Raw genomic sequence first — 15,861 nt, forward strand, 5'->3', positions numbered from 1 at the left:
ATTTCGGTATATTGATTTAGGTTTGATGGTGAAGTTAATCGGTGCTTTTTCCATTCATCGTAATTTCGAGCGTGCCATGTCGTTGCCCGCTTCATACCCAACAACTTCTCACATTCACGGACTGAAAGCCATCTCCATTCTCTGGGTCTTTTGCAATCATTGCTCTTTACTGCTGTTCTTCAGTTTAAGCTTTAGTAAGTAATCTTTATTTTTTGTATTAAGTTCAATCACAAATCCATACCTCTACTTGGAATGATTATCATGGCGTACCGCGTATGGTAAGATCACTCTGACGGCTTTGGCCCCGCCTACGAGAGAAAAAATCCCCTTTGCGGGCGCTCCCCTCTCACGTTGTTGTTTGTTAAATTAACATAGTGACGTCAAAAAAACCGCCAGCCACATCGAGATGAAAATCTACCGCGATAAGCATTCCAAGTAGATGTATGGATTCCTGGTTTATTACAATCTCTTCGTTTAAAATCTTTACTTCGCTTCTGCTAAAATTTAAAATTTGTTAAAATAAGTTTTTACATGATAAATGATGATCACTGAAATGTAAAGTACAACCTACCAAAATATAATTTTCCTTACATTGGTTTCTATCTATTATAGAGCTTATTCTCAGTTTTTATAAATATGTGTATGACCTTGTAAATACAGGGTGTTTCAAAAGGTTATGCAAAAATGTTAAGGAGTTGTAGGGGTGAGTTGAGAAGTATGCCTGTTTTCTCCCAATTTCCTACGATGAGTTTAAAAAGCGCCAGAGAGCTTCAAAGTGTGGCCTACTAGCCCCTGGAAGTAGGCTGCAACAAGGGCTAAACCAAGCAGCAGGGACTATGAATACCTCGTTTTGTTTAAAAAGCCCTTGTTTACCTATTACACGAACCCAAACCTTAATGTTCGCATTTCCCTGCTGCTTGAGTCTGCGCTTGTTGCAGCCTACTTCCAGGGGCTAGTAGGCCACACTTTGAAGCTCTCTGGCGCTCTTTTAACTCGTCGTAGGAAAATGGGGAAAAACAGGCATAATTCGCAACTCACCCCCTACAACTCCTTAACATTTTTGCATAACCTATTGAAACACCTTGTATACAAATTTCAGTAGTAACTATATGGATTATTTTGAACAACCTTATTTATATCTTTATCTTAGTGTGTAGTTCACCTTAGTAAAATACAATAGACGTAATCATTTTGCTACCCTTGTGAAAAATGCATCTTCGCACGTTCTTGCTATTTTTAAAAAGGGCGTGTTGGAAGAAAAAATACGGGGGTTGGGGTAAGTAGGGGGACGGAGTGGTTAGCATTTTCACCTCACAGCGACAGGAGTCGAGTTCGATCCTAGCTTGTGGCTCGGGGAAGAAACTTAAAACAACTAATTCCGCGGTTGAGTTTGCAAGTTTCCCCTCTCTGGTTAAAAGAGTATGAAGGATCAACAGTATCTTTCGCGTTACAACCCGGCCACGCAGACTAAAGAGGTTAAAGGTTGCTAGGTAACTAGGGCCTTTTGTGAACTGTTTGAACAATCATATTTTGACACTTTCCCATAAGTAAGGCTATCTTTATAAACGAAATCACTAGATCGCGAGGCACACGCGAAACTAAAGATTGTTAAAGCTAGGAGCAAAAAAAAAAAGGATAACGCAGCAAGCCTTTAAACACGCCAAAGCAGTGTTGTGTACAAATTTCATTGGACGAGCCTTTACGCTGAACGTTTCACGGAATGTGGGAAGAAAATTTCCGAATTATCCCCTTCCGACGGCAGCAGGCGCTAAAGCGGCTAACCAATGAAAAATGTACAGAAGAAAATGCACAATTTTTGACGGGTTGGGTTCTCCTAGTGTGGGGTACTGTGTTTGTTGCTCCTAGGTTAAAGTAAGAAACGCTCCAAGAATAGGTGATTCTGAAATATAATATCGATAAATTAATACATGTATAAAAGAGTGAATTCTTTGGGCACGCGCTCTTGATATATTAGTTGATTGTGGCACGTTCAATTTCGCTCGCGTTGAAAATGAGAAAAGAAGTGCGCGCTCAAATCTTTTTCGGAATCACCTATTTTGCACGTTCATATAATTTTGAGATATAATAAAACATAAACCAATTCGATTTTTCTTTACTCTTTGGTCTTTGTAATACCAATTCTGATTGGCAACGCTGCCCACAGCCTTAAGCTCCATAGATTTACTGATTGGTAAGTGGTAAAAATATGACAGTTGAAATAGTTCCTATTGTGGTACCTTCTTTATTAACCTAGCTGATTATTATTTTTCTTATGATGGGTGTATACTTTCGTGGTTTTATGAGAAATTCGCTCCTATTGAAAACTTAGGAGCAACAAACACAACACCCCACACAAGGAGAACGCAACCCGTCAAAAGTCGTGGATTTTCTTGTGTACATTTTTCATTGGCTAGACGCTTTTGCGCCTGCTGCCGTAGGAAGGGGAAAATTCGGAAATTGTCTTCCCCCCCCGCCCTTAAAACGTTCAGCGTAAAGGCTCGTGACGCTCGTCCAATGAAATTCGTACACAACCCTTCGTTAGCGTGTTTAAAGGCTAGCTGCGTTCTCCTTGTGTTTGTTTCTCCTAGTTGAAAACAACCCCGAGTCTGCAAAGAAGCACGTTTCATTTCACTTTCTTATCTTGAGATTTATATTATAATCTTATGGTTACACGTTTCCCATATTTGTACATATTTATGTTAAAGCATTTATTAAAGTTTCATGTACGTACACTCTTACAACTGATTGTTAAAATATTGAACTAAAAATCATCCAAAACGCTGTTACTGAATAATAATAATAATAATAAGCTAGCGTATATCATTCACCAATATTGCACAAAAAAATTAAATCAATATGCATCCTCCATTAGTACTAAATTTTAAGACTGCAAAAATTTTAACGGAGATTATATAGTAAAGAAACCTTTTTGAATCATAATTAAACGCTAATGTAGAGATTTCAAAATAGCCGAATCGTTAAAGTATAGTTAAATATGGATCTTTGGTACCAATCACACTTTTCCTTTATATCGATTCAAATTGATTCAAAACGTTTCAAAGAAGTTGCGTAGGCTAAATCGTTTTAAATCGATTGCTACCGCTTACTTGTGAACGTAGCTTTAGATACCAATCACTTTTTACAAAATGGCTGTCATAGCGAAACGTCACACGCCCGAGAGATCTAAACAAGAACGCCAATGTTACTTTATAGAAAGGCCAATTTTGAACTATGTTTGAACACTTTTTCTAAGAAAGTAACATAAATATTATTGTGTAGTTTAAACACGATCCATTTCTCAATCTAGTCCTGTCTTGGTAACACAATTTATTTTAAAATTTTAGACGACCAAGAGCGCTTTATGGGTTTTTCATCGGGCTTAATGGAGCAGTTGTTCGCCAATGGGCTGGTTGCCGTCGATATCTTCTTCTTCATGACGTGAGTGCAAATTCCTACCATCAAAGGAGTTTCCTTTCCAAATTCGTCTTAATTTCACAATCTCAAAACTCTATATTTATCTTTGGTTTGACTGTTCACTTTTTCTGGCTAGGTCGTTCGTCACGGCTTTCGTATATCTGCAACCGAAAAATCTCAACAAGAAATTGGGAATTATCAACGAAATGGTTATTCCTCTGGTGAAGAGAGCCTTCAAGTAATATTAAAGTATCATTTTGCTTCATGGTTAAAGGGGTTTTGCCCCGAATTATTCAGTTCCCCTTTTCATAAAAACTTAAAGAGGTTAACAGTAATAGTCAGTTTAGAAGGCTGTTGGCCGGCGTGACCACCCTCCAGTGGCGTAAATAAGGCCCCCGCAGACCCCGCAGTGCGGGGGGGGCCGGAGCTTTAGGGGCCCCCTAATTCCATATCAAAGTATATACTAGATACCGAATACAATTCCGAATATTGTTTTGCGGGGGGGCCTCGCGGGTCTTAGCTACGCCACTGCCACCCTCCAACCCATTGTAACCCGTCCACCTGATTTAAAGCCATTAAAAGTCACTAAATGACTTAGTGGTGCTTTGGGTATTAGCCTAGCAGATTATTATAATTATTAAAGGAAATACCAATTTTATTTGCAGATAGCGTAAAACCAAAATTAGTGAACCAAATACTAAGTGGACTTGAAAACAGATTATACGAGTTTACTTTGAATAGGGCACACTGGCGTTTGGTTTTTAGTACTTTTCCACGCGTTATCCCGACAATGGGCTGGAGAAATTCTCAGAATATGATTGGCTGGATCTGCTATCACTAGGTACCGAAGAGAAGGAACTATTTGAGTTTCACCCAGATCTATCATACGCTGATGTGGTTTTTCAAAGACAATATAGCCTTATAAGGTGTTTGTTACGGAAGACCCCAATCATTGGGGACGATAATCCCCGTAGAAAGGTCCGGCGAGGTAGCTAGCTTCCCGACACCACGCTATAATATCCTGAAGCAGATAAGGGCTTGATTTCACCCCATTGTAAATCCTCAACCACTCACTGTAGCGAGACGAGTGGTTTACCATTGAAAAGACCGCACGTTTAAGAACTAAGCTCAAATAGAACTTACAACTCATTAAAAATCAGGCCGCGCAATGTCTAGCATATTGGATGTCAAGTGGCGTGGTATGTGGGCTTTTTTATCAACGTTTATTGACAGACAGATATAGAACTTGTCCATATTTCTGATTTCACAACGTATGCGGGCGGAAAAATTAGGGCCTTGCCCATAATTTAATTCCACGGAGTTCCTGGGCTGAAACATTAACACATGGTGGATGACACATTTTTGTTCTAACGCGGAGGACATTTCGAATTAAGGTTGTTGGCCAGATTCTTTTTACGAAATACCTTTGCAATAATATCACTAAGCAGCACCAAAAATGCAAAAGTCCTGGGTGGGATCGGACAATATTGGAAATACTTGTTGTTTATTCCCTTCGTGAGAGAGTCAATGCGTTACCAAGCAGTGGTAATCGAAAACACACGCAGCCGTTTCTAATTATAAAGGACAAATCTAGTGCTTAAAATTTCCACCTGTTAAGGAATATCCTTATCTGATTCACATACTGTTGTCTTTACTGATATCGTAGAAGAGATAACGTTCACCTCCACTTAGGCTATCGGATTAGATAAAATCAGTTTGCCTTATCTGTTTTTCTTAACGGATCTGCTTTTAAACTTAAAATGAAAAATTGATAATTAAATAGCTGTCCACTACAGATTTGAAAATTATTATAAAACGATAGTTCAGTTTACTGTAATCGAGTCAACTGCTATATGCAGATGGTTGGAAAAAGGGATTAATCTGATTTGAATTATTCTGATAAGCTTTGATGTTATCAGACAAAGTAACAACTAACATATCGATGTGAGAAGCACAAAGTCCATCACAACGTCTTGGTGTGCCGTACTTGCCTTCTGCTGTATCATATATATCCGCGGACACCATGGTCAAATTTCTCCATGTTGGGCGATGCTTCAAAGGCGTTGGAAGCTTCATATTTAGGGAACTAATAAGATCCTGGGCTTGTTTTTTAGGGGGAAGAGCTTTCTCTTCGAGCGTGAGCGGGATTGCCAGCAACGCTCAACATAGTCATTAAATAAATATATTTGTATGTACATTTTATTTTAGACTGTTATTGATAACGTTGCTGGCAACAGTGTACATATTTATTTTGGCCGATGCTGGCAACGGACCAGTGTTCCATTTTACGGCTGGACATTACGAACAAGTTTGTCTCAAAAGCTGGTGGCATATCTTTCTCTTCGGAACCAATTTCGTGGACACCGATAAAACCGTAAGTTAAAATAGATTTCTGAGCAACAGATAGTTAAACAAAATGTGATTTATTTAGCCATTCGCTTATTTTTAATGTGTGTTCGTTTATCTCTGAATTTATCTTTAATACTTCTTAAAATTAAATTCCAATATTTTCAAAATTATTGTTATAATTTTATGGATTTTTTATTAGATTGGATTCTGTCACTATCAAATAGTTCTTACCAACGCGTTTCAACGTTAGCATAGCCTTATATAATGAAGGGGTGTATTTAATTGCACGAAAGTGTAATTTTCAAGAATCTATTACTGTAAAATATACGAACTTGTTAACGAAAACTATACCCAGTGTTTATTACAAACATCAAATGTTTTTAAAGGCATTTCTGATAGGAATAATTCGCAATGAATTATTTCAGATTTGCCTTTTGGTTATTCAATGTTAATTTCCGTAGCTGTGATAATCTAGTGACATGTTTTATTTATCTTGCTATTTGATAGTGCGTGGCTGCTTCGTGGTACGTCAGCGCGGATATTCAACTCTTCGTATTTTGCATGTTGTATATCTACTGCTACAAAAGGTGTGTATTTTTTATTAGTTGGTCACTTTCCACTTGTAGGTACTGCTGTAGTAAATGTTTGATTGAATTACGATATAAAAGTGTTCCCCGCCGCTTCCCAAACAACAGTTGCGTTTCCTGTGACCCGAGGAAATAACTATGGTAGATCAGACGTGAAATTATCTGGATTTACTCTAAGATATTATCAGATTAGTTTATATGGGTCAATACGTCAAAATGCCAATATTTTAGTTTAAACCCGATAGTAATATGAATCAATTTTTAATGAGAGCAGATTTGAAATGTCATACAGCTATTTGGTGGTTTTATTTTATTATTTATAGAATGTTGAGGCGTCACCATGTAATTTTGTTCCAGTATATGAAAAATAATTCAGGATAAATAAGGGATAAGGGGAGTAATAGAGGTAACGCAATAAGTTTAAAAATTATTTTATATTAGCACAATAAAATTAGAATATTTTTAATTTTTATCGGTATTTTGATAATTGCAAATGGGTTTTGAACACTTTCTCGTCTATCATTTTGCATTTAAATAAAGTCTATGGGCTCTAATATCATCAAAGAAAGCAGTTTAAAACCAGATAATTTAGCGACATGTTTAATTATTTTGAATATTTGATTTTTTGATAAATCCCATTCGTAATAAGCAAAATATCGATAATAATGAAAAACTCACGTTTTTTAATAAGCTAATATAAAGGTCATTGAGCAACCTCTAAATTTTACTTAATTAACCACAAATTTTGGAACCAAATGAGAAAGCAAGACCCCATTCTTTTGCTAGGATTAAATTCCTACTGACACTTAAAATCAGATTATTTTGATTTGCTTTCCACAAGATACTAAACATATGAGACTGATAACTGACTAGGCAACTGAATCTGGTCAGATGAAATATTACAGAGCAGTTTCGATCGGTTAGTTTAGGTAAATATAAAAAAATGACCTGATCTGACTAATTGGTTATCTTCAGATATCTGAGAATAAAGTACGGAATAACCCAATCATTTGTCCTATTAAAGCGCTATGCGTTTCTAGTCAATACCAAATCCAACGCGAACACATTGCCTAGTCCTGATTCGCCAATTTCCCTTCATCGCCTTGGCATTTTGAACCAGCAAAATGTTCCTACTAGCCATTTCCAATTTTTCGGCTCACATATAATAAATTAAATATCTACTTTAAATTTTATACCGTCTTCGTCCACACACGAGTAGATAAAATAAAATGAACAAGTTGATTAATAAATAAACTAAACGGGGCATGGCTACAGAAGCAACAATTGGGAAGTAACATTTAAGTTTTGACCAGTAGATTAAAGCCATGTGTTGTTTCAGAAAAAGGATTGTTGCCTACATTTTGCTAGTCTCATCGATGGTGGTATCCATTGTGAGCACAACCTTGATCCAACATCATAAACGACATCCTCCGACCATGCTTCTCCAGGGAGTCGATGTTCCGTACGTAATTAATATTAACTAATACTCTATATAAATAACTCACTTCTTTTCATCCAAATTAGTTATCTTAGATTAATTACAAAAAGATTTTTGCTATTAGATTAATTACCGAAAAATGTTTTAGCGACTAGATTAATTTTAGAAAGATGTTTGCTATTAAATAAATTTCAGAAAGATGTTATGGCTATTAGATTAATCACAGAAAAATGTTTTTACTATTAGATTAATTACCGAAAGATGTTTTTACTATTAGGTTAATTTTAGAAAGAGGTTTTTGCAATTAAATTATTTATAAAAAGTTTTTTGGCTATTAAATTTTTTACCGAAAGATGTTTTAGCAATTAGATTAATTATAAAAAGATGTTTTTGCAATTATATAAATTACAAAAATAATTTTGGTCATTAGATTAAGTACAGAAATAATTTTTGTTATTAGATTAACTACATAAATAATTTTTGCTATTAGATTAAGTACAGAAAGAATTTTTGCTATTAGCTTAAGTACAGAAGCATTTTTTACTATTAACTTAAATGTTGAATTCAATATCTCAATTTAGAAGCTGGCATTCGTATTTCACAGACGGCCACTATCCACAAGATCACCTTTTTCCGTATGGTTGTGGACTGGCTTTAGGAACGCTGCTCGCTCGTAGACAACAATTCAGATTATCCAGGGTAAGACAGTTTGCTTCTCTAAATTAATTAAGGCACTGTGAAATGTTTGACATCGTCGTAGGTCAATATTAATTTTTTGACATAGATTTTAAAGTTTATATTTGCGCAAGTCTTTTTAATCTTAGGATCATTTGAAAAGACTAAGTGCTCAGTCAGCTCACGTGCAATATGTCCATGAATTTCTAAAAAGTTATGTAAAATGAATCCATTAATTAATGTACATAATTTTGGGTATTAGTGAAATGACTTGAAAAATAGATTTCTTAAAAGATACGGCTGATTCACGTTCGCTTCAGTGTCAACCACTTAAGTTAAGAAATGGCTTAACGCAATTTCCAACATTAGAATCAAAACATTCAATTCGGTTGAATCAAATAATTTTTATCATTTGAAAGAAGGTTGAATTTTATTCATTGTAAATGGATCCAATATTGTAAATGTTTTGATTCAAATATCTATTAAAGACGAATAGGTGAATCTCCAATATTGTATATAATTTTGGAATCAAATTTGATCTAACATTTTCGAAAGTGAAATATTAAAGGAGATAGAAATGTTTTTTAATAGCCCGACAAAATAAAACTATTGTTCTGAAATTACCCTTTTTAGTTGGTGAATGTGCTTGGCTGGATGATTTCTCTGGCTCTTAGTTTCTACGTTCTGTTCGCCACCTTACCCTGGAGCAGCGGACTCAGATTCTCTCACATCGAAAGTTTGATTTACATCGTTTTGCAAAAACCTTTGATGTCACTCAGTCTCAGCTGGCTCTCTTTTGTATGCGCCACTGGAAACGCTGGTAAAACACCTATTTACATTCGAATTTAATTTCTCCAAAAATATAACACGGGTTAGTTAGATAGTTAGTTCTTACCATCTCTTCGCTCACGCTCAGTCTGACAAATTTATTTTCCATAAGCCAATTCCATCCTGTCATGATGGCTAGCTCGTGGCAGGCTGCAAACTTGGCGCTATCTCCGAGATTCAAAGCCAAACCTTCAATTATCAAAGCTCGCTTAATTCTAAAAACTTTCTTCAGTTAAGTAGTGGTTCTAGATACTGCCGTCTGCTAAGTAGGGGCTGTAGAAACTGTCACCTGCTAAATAGTGGTTCTAGAATCTGTCGTCTGCTAAATAGTGGTTCTAGAATATATCTTCTGCTAAAACCTAGTTTTAGAAACAGCGGTCGGCTAAAAAGCGGTTCTAGAAAGTGTCGTCTGCTTACTAGTGGTTCTGGAACCTGTCTTCCGCTATATAGTGGCTCCAGAATCTATCTTCTGCTAAAAAGTGGTTTTAGAAACTGCCGTCTGCTAAATAGTGGTTCTAGAAACTGTCGCCCGCTAAATAGTGGTTCTAGAATATATCGTCTGCTAAATAGGGGCTCTAGAATCTATTTTCAGCTAAACAGTGGTTTTAAAAAGTGTCGTCTGCTAAAAAGTGGTTTTAGAAACTGTCTTCTGCTAGATAGTGGCCCAGCAAAGGATTTAAACCGGCTGCACACATAAAGGTCGCAAGCGAATTTTGAGCGTACACGAATGCGTCGTTTCAAAAACCAAGTTCGCGCACGAGCAAACGAAGCGTGTGCGAAACTAGGATTTGTTTTAATTTCGCGTCGCGTCGCTTGCTTCGCGTCTCATGTGTGAAGCCGGCTTAACAAAAGCCAGTAAATTTAACTATCACTACTGTGATTGGCTAACTAGGATTTTTTTATAGTTATTTTTGAATTATTTGAATTTAAACTTTTTACCCAATTTATTTCAGGGCGTTTGAACTCTGTCTTGTCATCGAAGGTATTCGCCATGCTGGGAAAGTTGATTCTGATTCTCTTTCTGACTAATTTGTCGACAATCGCCTTCCTCATCGGAGGAATTGATTCGTCAGTTCCTTCCAAAAAACTCTATTGTGTAAGTGTACTTTCGAGCTTTATTTTTCGCAATTTGGCCTTTTTACTTAACAATGAGTCAATGATCGGCCAACTCAAGGATTTCACTAGCTGCTGGATTCTAATCTGATAATCCGTTTTTAAAGCGTCTATTACAAAAATCCAGCAGTTTATAATGCATTTCTAATACTTCCTACTTCGTGTTTTATTATTCTAGGTATAAAATAATAGGGTTTTCAATACTTCCTTGATTTTGTTAGTTAAACGATAAAGTTATTACAACAGTAGGCTGCTTCATTGGCGAAGCTAATGTCTTCGAATTCCTAGTACTTTCGACTAAAGATAGTCTGGTGAAATGTAGTGAGGCAAATAGTGGCGAAAATAGTTGGAAATGTATCCGATTCTTTGAAAAACACGAATTTATGGAAACAATAACGTCGTCAGAGAAAGATATATAATTCTTATAATTAGACAACGTATACTCTACTTAGTGGACTCTAACCTTAATTATATATCCCATATAAAATATACTGTTAAAAATTATTATAATTTCAGTTATTGAAAAATTTACAAACGATCCATTAGACGCGGGGGATACCTTTATGTCCCACCTTTTGGGTCAAAATGTAGCTTCAGTATCTTGTATGGATTTCATCGCTAGCGACATCTGTCGAAATTAGAGTTAAATCAATTTGAGCTGACACTTGCTTTAAGTAACGATATAGGTGATACTAAACATACAGTTAGATGTTATTTAGTTAATTTAAGGCAATTAATCTTGTTTTCTAGCTATATATTACCAATATCAAACCAGATTCGGCTGCTTTACACCAAGGACTTAAAATAAACAATTCGTTAAAAAATATTAAATTCACATACCGTATTTCATTAGAGAATAAGAAATTACAAAGATACACATATATATATATATATATTTGAAAAGCATTCCAATACAGAGCAAATTGGAACAATCAAAATTATAATTTATCAATTATATTTAATAAAGCTTAAATTCAAGTTAAGATTATAAAATCATTTGAAGAAAACTATCCATCAACTGTTTTAAAATCCATAAAAAACTTAATTTTATTAAAAATTCTTGAAAATGCTAAGCCTCTACCGGACATGACATACCAGTTGGCTAATTACCAAAGCACCAAATCATTTAGCGACTTTTAATGCCTTTAAACATATGGACGGGTTACAATGCGTAGTAGGGTGGTGACAAGCCTTTGATGCCACTCTAGCCAACAGCTCCCTACACTTACTAAATATACCGTTAACCTCAAAACGTTTTAATGGAAAAGGGAAACCAAAAAACGCACGGGAAAACCAAATTCTCTAGTGGGGAGATAACTTGAAAACTCAACACATATGGAGTTGTTTCTAGCTTTACCCCAGTGCAACAAGCTGGGATCAAACCCAGCTCCTATTACTGCTAGATGAAAGTTCTAACCACTTCGCCACCCCACTTAAATAAACGGCTGCAATGACTCTGTGCCCAAGTTTTCCCTAAAATGAATCTCACGACTGTCTTATTTTGTTGCAGATATTATTTTTCGTGCAAGCCTTGTTTCTCAGCTGTTTCATCTCTGCCGTTTTGTACTTGTTATTTGAGCTCCCACTCTCGGAACTGCTCAATATTTGCACCGGAAGTAGGAAACCGAAGGACAGCGACCACAAGGAAGTCGATGACAACTCGAAAGCCAGCGTTCCCATCAACAGCAGTTATTCCACAGAATCGGAAGTCTCCACGTAGACTTGTCTCAGTAACCACTAGCGCTGCGTAACTTATTTCATTTGGAACTTATATTCACGTAGAGCGTGTACCAAACAGTTTGCTCATAGACATTTGGCTCAATGTTCAGAAATCGTTTTTATTGGTTGAATTGTCGCCTATAATCCCAAATAAAGTTCAACTACAAAGTTGTTGGTTTAATTTCACTATTTTGAGTATTTCAAAGTAATGAAATACATTTAATACACGACTGCTACAGAATGACATCAAAACCAAAGGTATAACGATAGATTTATTAGGAGAAAACTAACTAGTTGTTGCATCGGCACGAAACAGACAGTTAACATAAGCTTCTTTTGTTCGGTCGATTACCAAGACGAAAATTGAACTTCAATTACCATTCATCGTAGTAATGTTCTAACAGCGAAAAAAAACCAACTTTGAAGAGCGGGTAAATGTCCAGTATGACAAATTTTGACTTGTTATCAACATATTTATTAACAGTGCTTTTAAATACCACACCTCAAAAAAAGCTTTACTAGGAAAATTAAGCTTCGTGCAATAAAACGCTATTGATTTCACTATACGAATAATTTTATTTAATTTATTTCGTCTTACAACCTAGAATATAGCCAGAATTCTCGTGACGTCATCATTGCTGTTGTGGAAGGATAGTTTCTTCCCCTTTGTTCCAATAGATGCTGTCTTAAAGCTATGGCGTCCATCTTGTCTAAATTTCTCGTGAATACCTCCTATCATTGAATATATTGAAATTGATTTTTCCGTGGCTCCCAACCTTCTTTATGCTCTGGAAGTAAGCTGCTTCCCACAAAAACCTTCATTATGCTCTGGAAGTAAGCTGCTCCCCACAAAAACCTTCATAATGCTCTGGAAGTAAGCTGCTTCCCACAAAAACCTTCATTATGCTCTGGAAGTAAGCTGCTTCCCACAAAAACCTTCATTATGCTCTGGAAGTAAGCTGCTTCCCACAAAAACCTTCATTATGCTCTGGAAGTAAGCTGCTTCCCACAAAAACCTTCATTATGCTCTGGAAGTAAGGTGCTTCCCACAAAAACCTTCATTATGCTCTGGAAGTAAGCTGCTTCCCACAAAAACCTTCATTATGCTCTGGAAGTAAGCTGGTTCCCACAAAAACCTACATTATACTCTGGAAGTAAGCTGCTTCTTACCAAAAAAAGTCAAAACAGCCCGGTATCTCATTGGTTACCTAAAAAATACCTTTTCCTTGAAGCACCCACCTGTGACGTTTTCCCTTTCACCTATTCGTGCCAGGGGTAACAATATCATGATCATTCTTTGTAAAACGCCTAGTATGAATTCACGAGAACTGATAATATGCAGGCCACTATAGCCAATCGTGATGAACGGAAGATAGTCTCCGTCTACAAGGAGAGAGAGAGTCTGCTTACCCCTTAATTTTCTCTCCTCATTAGCTGGGGAAAGGTAACGCGATGTGAATATATTGCTGCCTTCATATTTTCACAAATTGTTAGTTCATTCTTAATAATACTTATTTGAACGTAATATTTATTTATGATGAAATTTAAAAATTTTATATCTCGGACTTGAAGTGGAAATAGCCGCAACAAGTTGGCAAGCCAAAATATACCTCTCCTCGGAAGAATTGTCCCTAGTGGTATTAATTTCTCGAGACAACCCCTAAAGATATTTCCGCAATTCAGAGTTATTTACTAAAAACTTAATCCCGGTTCAATCCCGCCCGGTATAAAAACAACCGAGTTTAATTTATTCAGAATAATATAAATTAAGTAGTTACTACAGCGAGTTAGACGTACTAAAACAATGCACAATTGAATTTAACCCTATTTACAGAACAAGTTTATCAGTTAAATATAATACGAAGCAAATTTTAATGAAAGAAAAATCTACAGAGGGTATTTGTATTTTTCTCGCTTACGAAATACTTGCCGCATCTTTAACGCTCATTTTATTTCAACACTCGCCCTTGATGAAGATACCGTAGAATAGCTATATTCGACATCTGGTAATGGACGACTCGTAGACTTCCAGTTGACTTTGTGACACATACCGTATGAAAAGGACCAATACCATTCAATTTCCAATATCATATAATGACTCGCAAACCCAGGAAATCAATGACTGCATTAGGAATCGTAGATGCCCAAATATCTACACCAATAAAAAATGTATTAACAAGAAGCGAAAAACTTACCACTCACAAAGCACCGGAAGCCACTTGACTAAACGACAGCTCGTATATCAATAAATGACCGTAGACGGAATAGTTATGGCTCTTTATAAATAAAAACAAACGAACCCAATTGATAAACTGCATTAAACATCTTAATCAGTCGAGAAAACGTTTAAAATAAATAACGAAGTAATGACGACCCAGTTAAAAACCAGACCAACATAAGTGTAAGCGCACGATGTATACAACTCGATATTTTCTTCATAAATGAACCATTACGCTAAACACACAATAGATAAAAATATACGACTGAAAAAAACGAAATAAATTACAAAAAACTAACGGGTTCTACCCTTTAACCATCTTATCTGCTGACTGCGCTAAAACAAGATTTGACGTTTAAATTTTCATACGTAAAAATTTAGACTTTAAAAACAATATAAACATCTACGTAAGGTGTTTACAATTTTCCACCCAAACAAATATTACATTTATTTTTATCCCGGTTTTACTGGTATTTAAACCTCAGAGAGGTAGACGTCTATGGCTCATTGGTAGAACGTCCGCGTCATAAAAATGTGCCCCGGGTTCGAGTCCTGACGACGATCGTATTTAACTACAATTTGATAGATTTCCACATTTGAAAATTTTATACAGATAAAAAAAATAAAATGGTACAGGAAAAATTGACGTTAATAACTTTGAAACTGCTTAAAACACTTTCGCCAAAGCTGTTTTAGAAAAAAACACCGCAGCTTAACAAGCGTCGGGGTCTAAGTGGTTAGAGTAAATCTTTTGTACGCGGCAGACCCGGGTTCGATTCCCGGCCGGCGCCAATAAATAACAAGGCCTACTCCGTGAACATTTGGTGGGAACCCTGCCATCTGGATGCTAAGACGTTTAACGTAACCCTTAGCGCTCGGACCGTCACAAACACGAAAAATTACAATACGCAGCCGAAGAAACTATTATACGACAACCAATGACTTTTCCCTCATTCCAAGCCACTGCGAGCGCGGTGAATTCGGGAAACTGTGTACGCAGTGATTACGCTTTGCACCGAAAATGCGAACGCGTTCGCAGGACAGACACACAGACACACAGACAGACATACACGGTGACTGTAAAACCCCTCCTTAGTCCCCTCGGAGAGGTAAAAATATCAAAATCACTAGGAGGGAGCGCACATGGAACTAACTAACGCCAGAAGCAGAATTTATAAACGTAGATAATTAACAATTTAAAATATTTTGCATACATTTTTTCTGCTCTTTATCATCAAAAAGCATCACAATACACCTTTGACTCTTTCACTGATGAATCCCGGTCCATAAATATTACTTGTATTTACAAGAGTCGTATTTGTCAACATAATTAAAGTATAAGCGAAAATTACTCGTAAATGTTTGAGGAAATTATGTTAGTCTCGCCAATGTTAAAGTGCTGTGATATGATAAAGTAAAAATAATTATAAAGAGATTAACCGTCTCGAGAAAACTAACAGATGCTTGATTTTGAAATGGGTGTTTTCGATTATCTTATCCTAAATTGGGGCTCGTAAATT

At 36.2% G+C, this 15,861-nt stretch overlaps 1 protein-coding gene across 1 annotated transcript; it reads left to right on the forward strand.

The window, feature by feature from the left end:
* Window positions 1–76: 76 nt before the first annotated feature.
* LOC149963445 (nose resistant to fluoxetine protein 6-like) lies at window positions 77–12,201 on the forward strand. The gene is made up of 10 exons (XM_090166879.1): window positions 77–194; window positions 3,345–3,438; window positions 3,551–3,652; window positions 5,623–5,788; window positions 6,271–6,350; window positions 7,690–7,812; window positions 8,370–8,487; window positions 9,097–9,283; window positions 10,245–10,387; window positions 11,915–12,201. Exons 1-10 carry the CDS (start codon window positions 77–79, stop codon window positions 12,122–12,124), a joined length of 1,341 nt encoding a protein of 446 aa, XP_090023005.1. The 3' UTR covers window positions 12,125–12,201.
* The last annotated feature ends 3,660 nt before the right edge of the window (window positions 12,202–15,861 follow it).

This window comes from Leiobunum rupestre, chromosome 1 (assembly GCF_980474605.1).
Source record: "Leiobunum rupestre chromosome 1, qqLeiRupe1.1.hap1, whole genome shotgun sequence".
Classification (NCBI taxonomy): domain Eukaryota; kingdom Metazoa; phylum Arthropoda; class Arachnida; order Opiliones; family Sclerosomatidae; genus Leiobunum; species Leiobunum rupestre.

Bases quoted from the DNA above. Each gene is read 5' to 3' on its own strand.
- LOC149963445 (XM_090166879.1), top strand. From the start codon at position 77: ATGTCGTTGCCCGCTTCATACCCAACAACTTCTCACATTCACGGACTG. The intron at 7,813-8,369 runs GTACGTAATTAA...ATCTCAATTTAG, and splicing joins CTCCAGGGAGTCGATGTTCC to AAGCTGGCATTCGTATTTCA. The intron at 10,388-11,914 runs GTAAGTGTACTT...ATTTTGTTGCAG, and splicing joins CTTCCAAAAAACTCTATTGT to ATATTATTTTTCGTGCAAGC.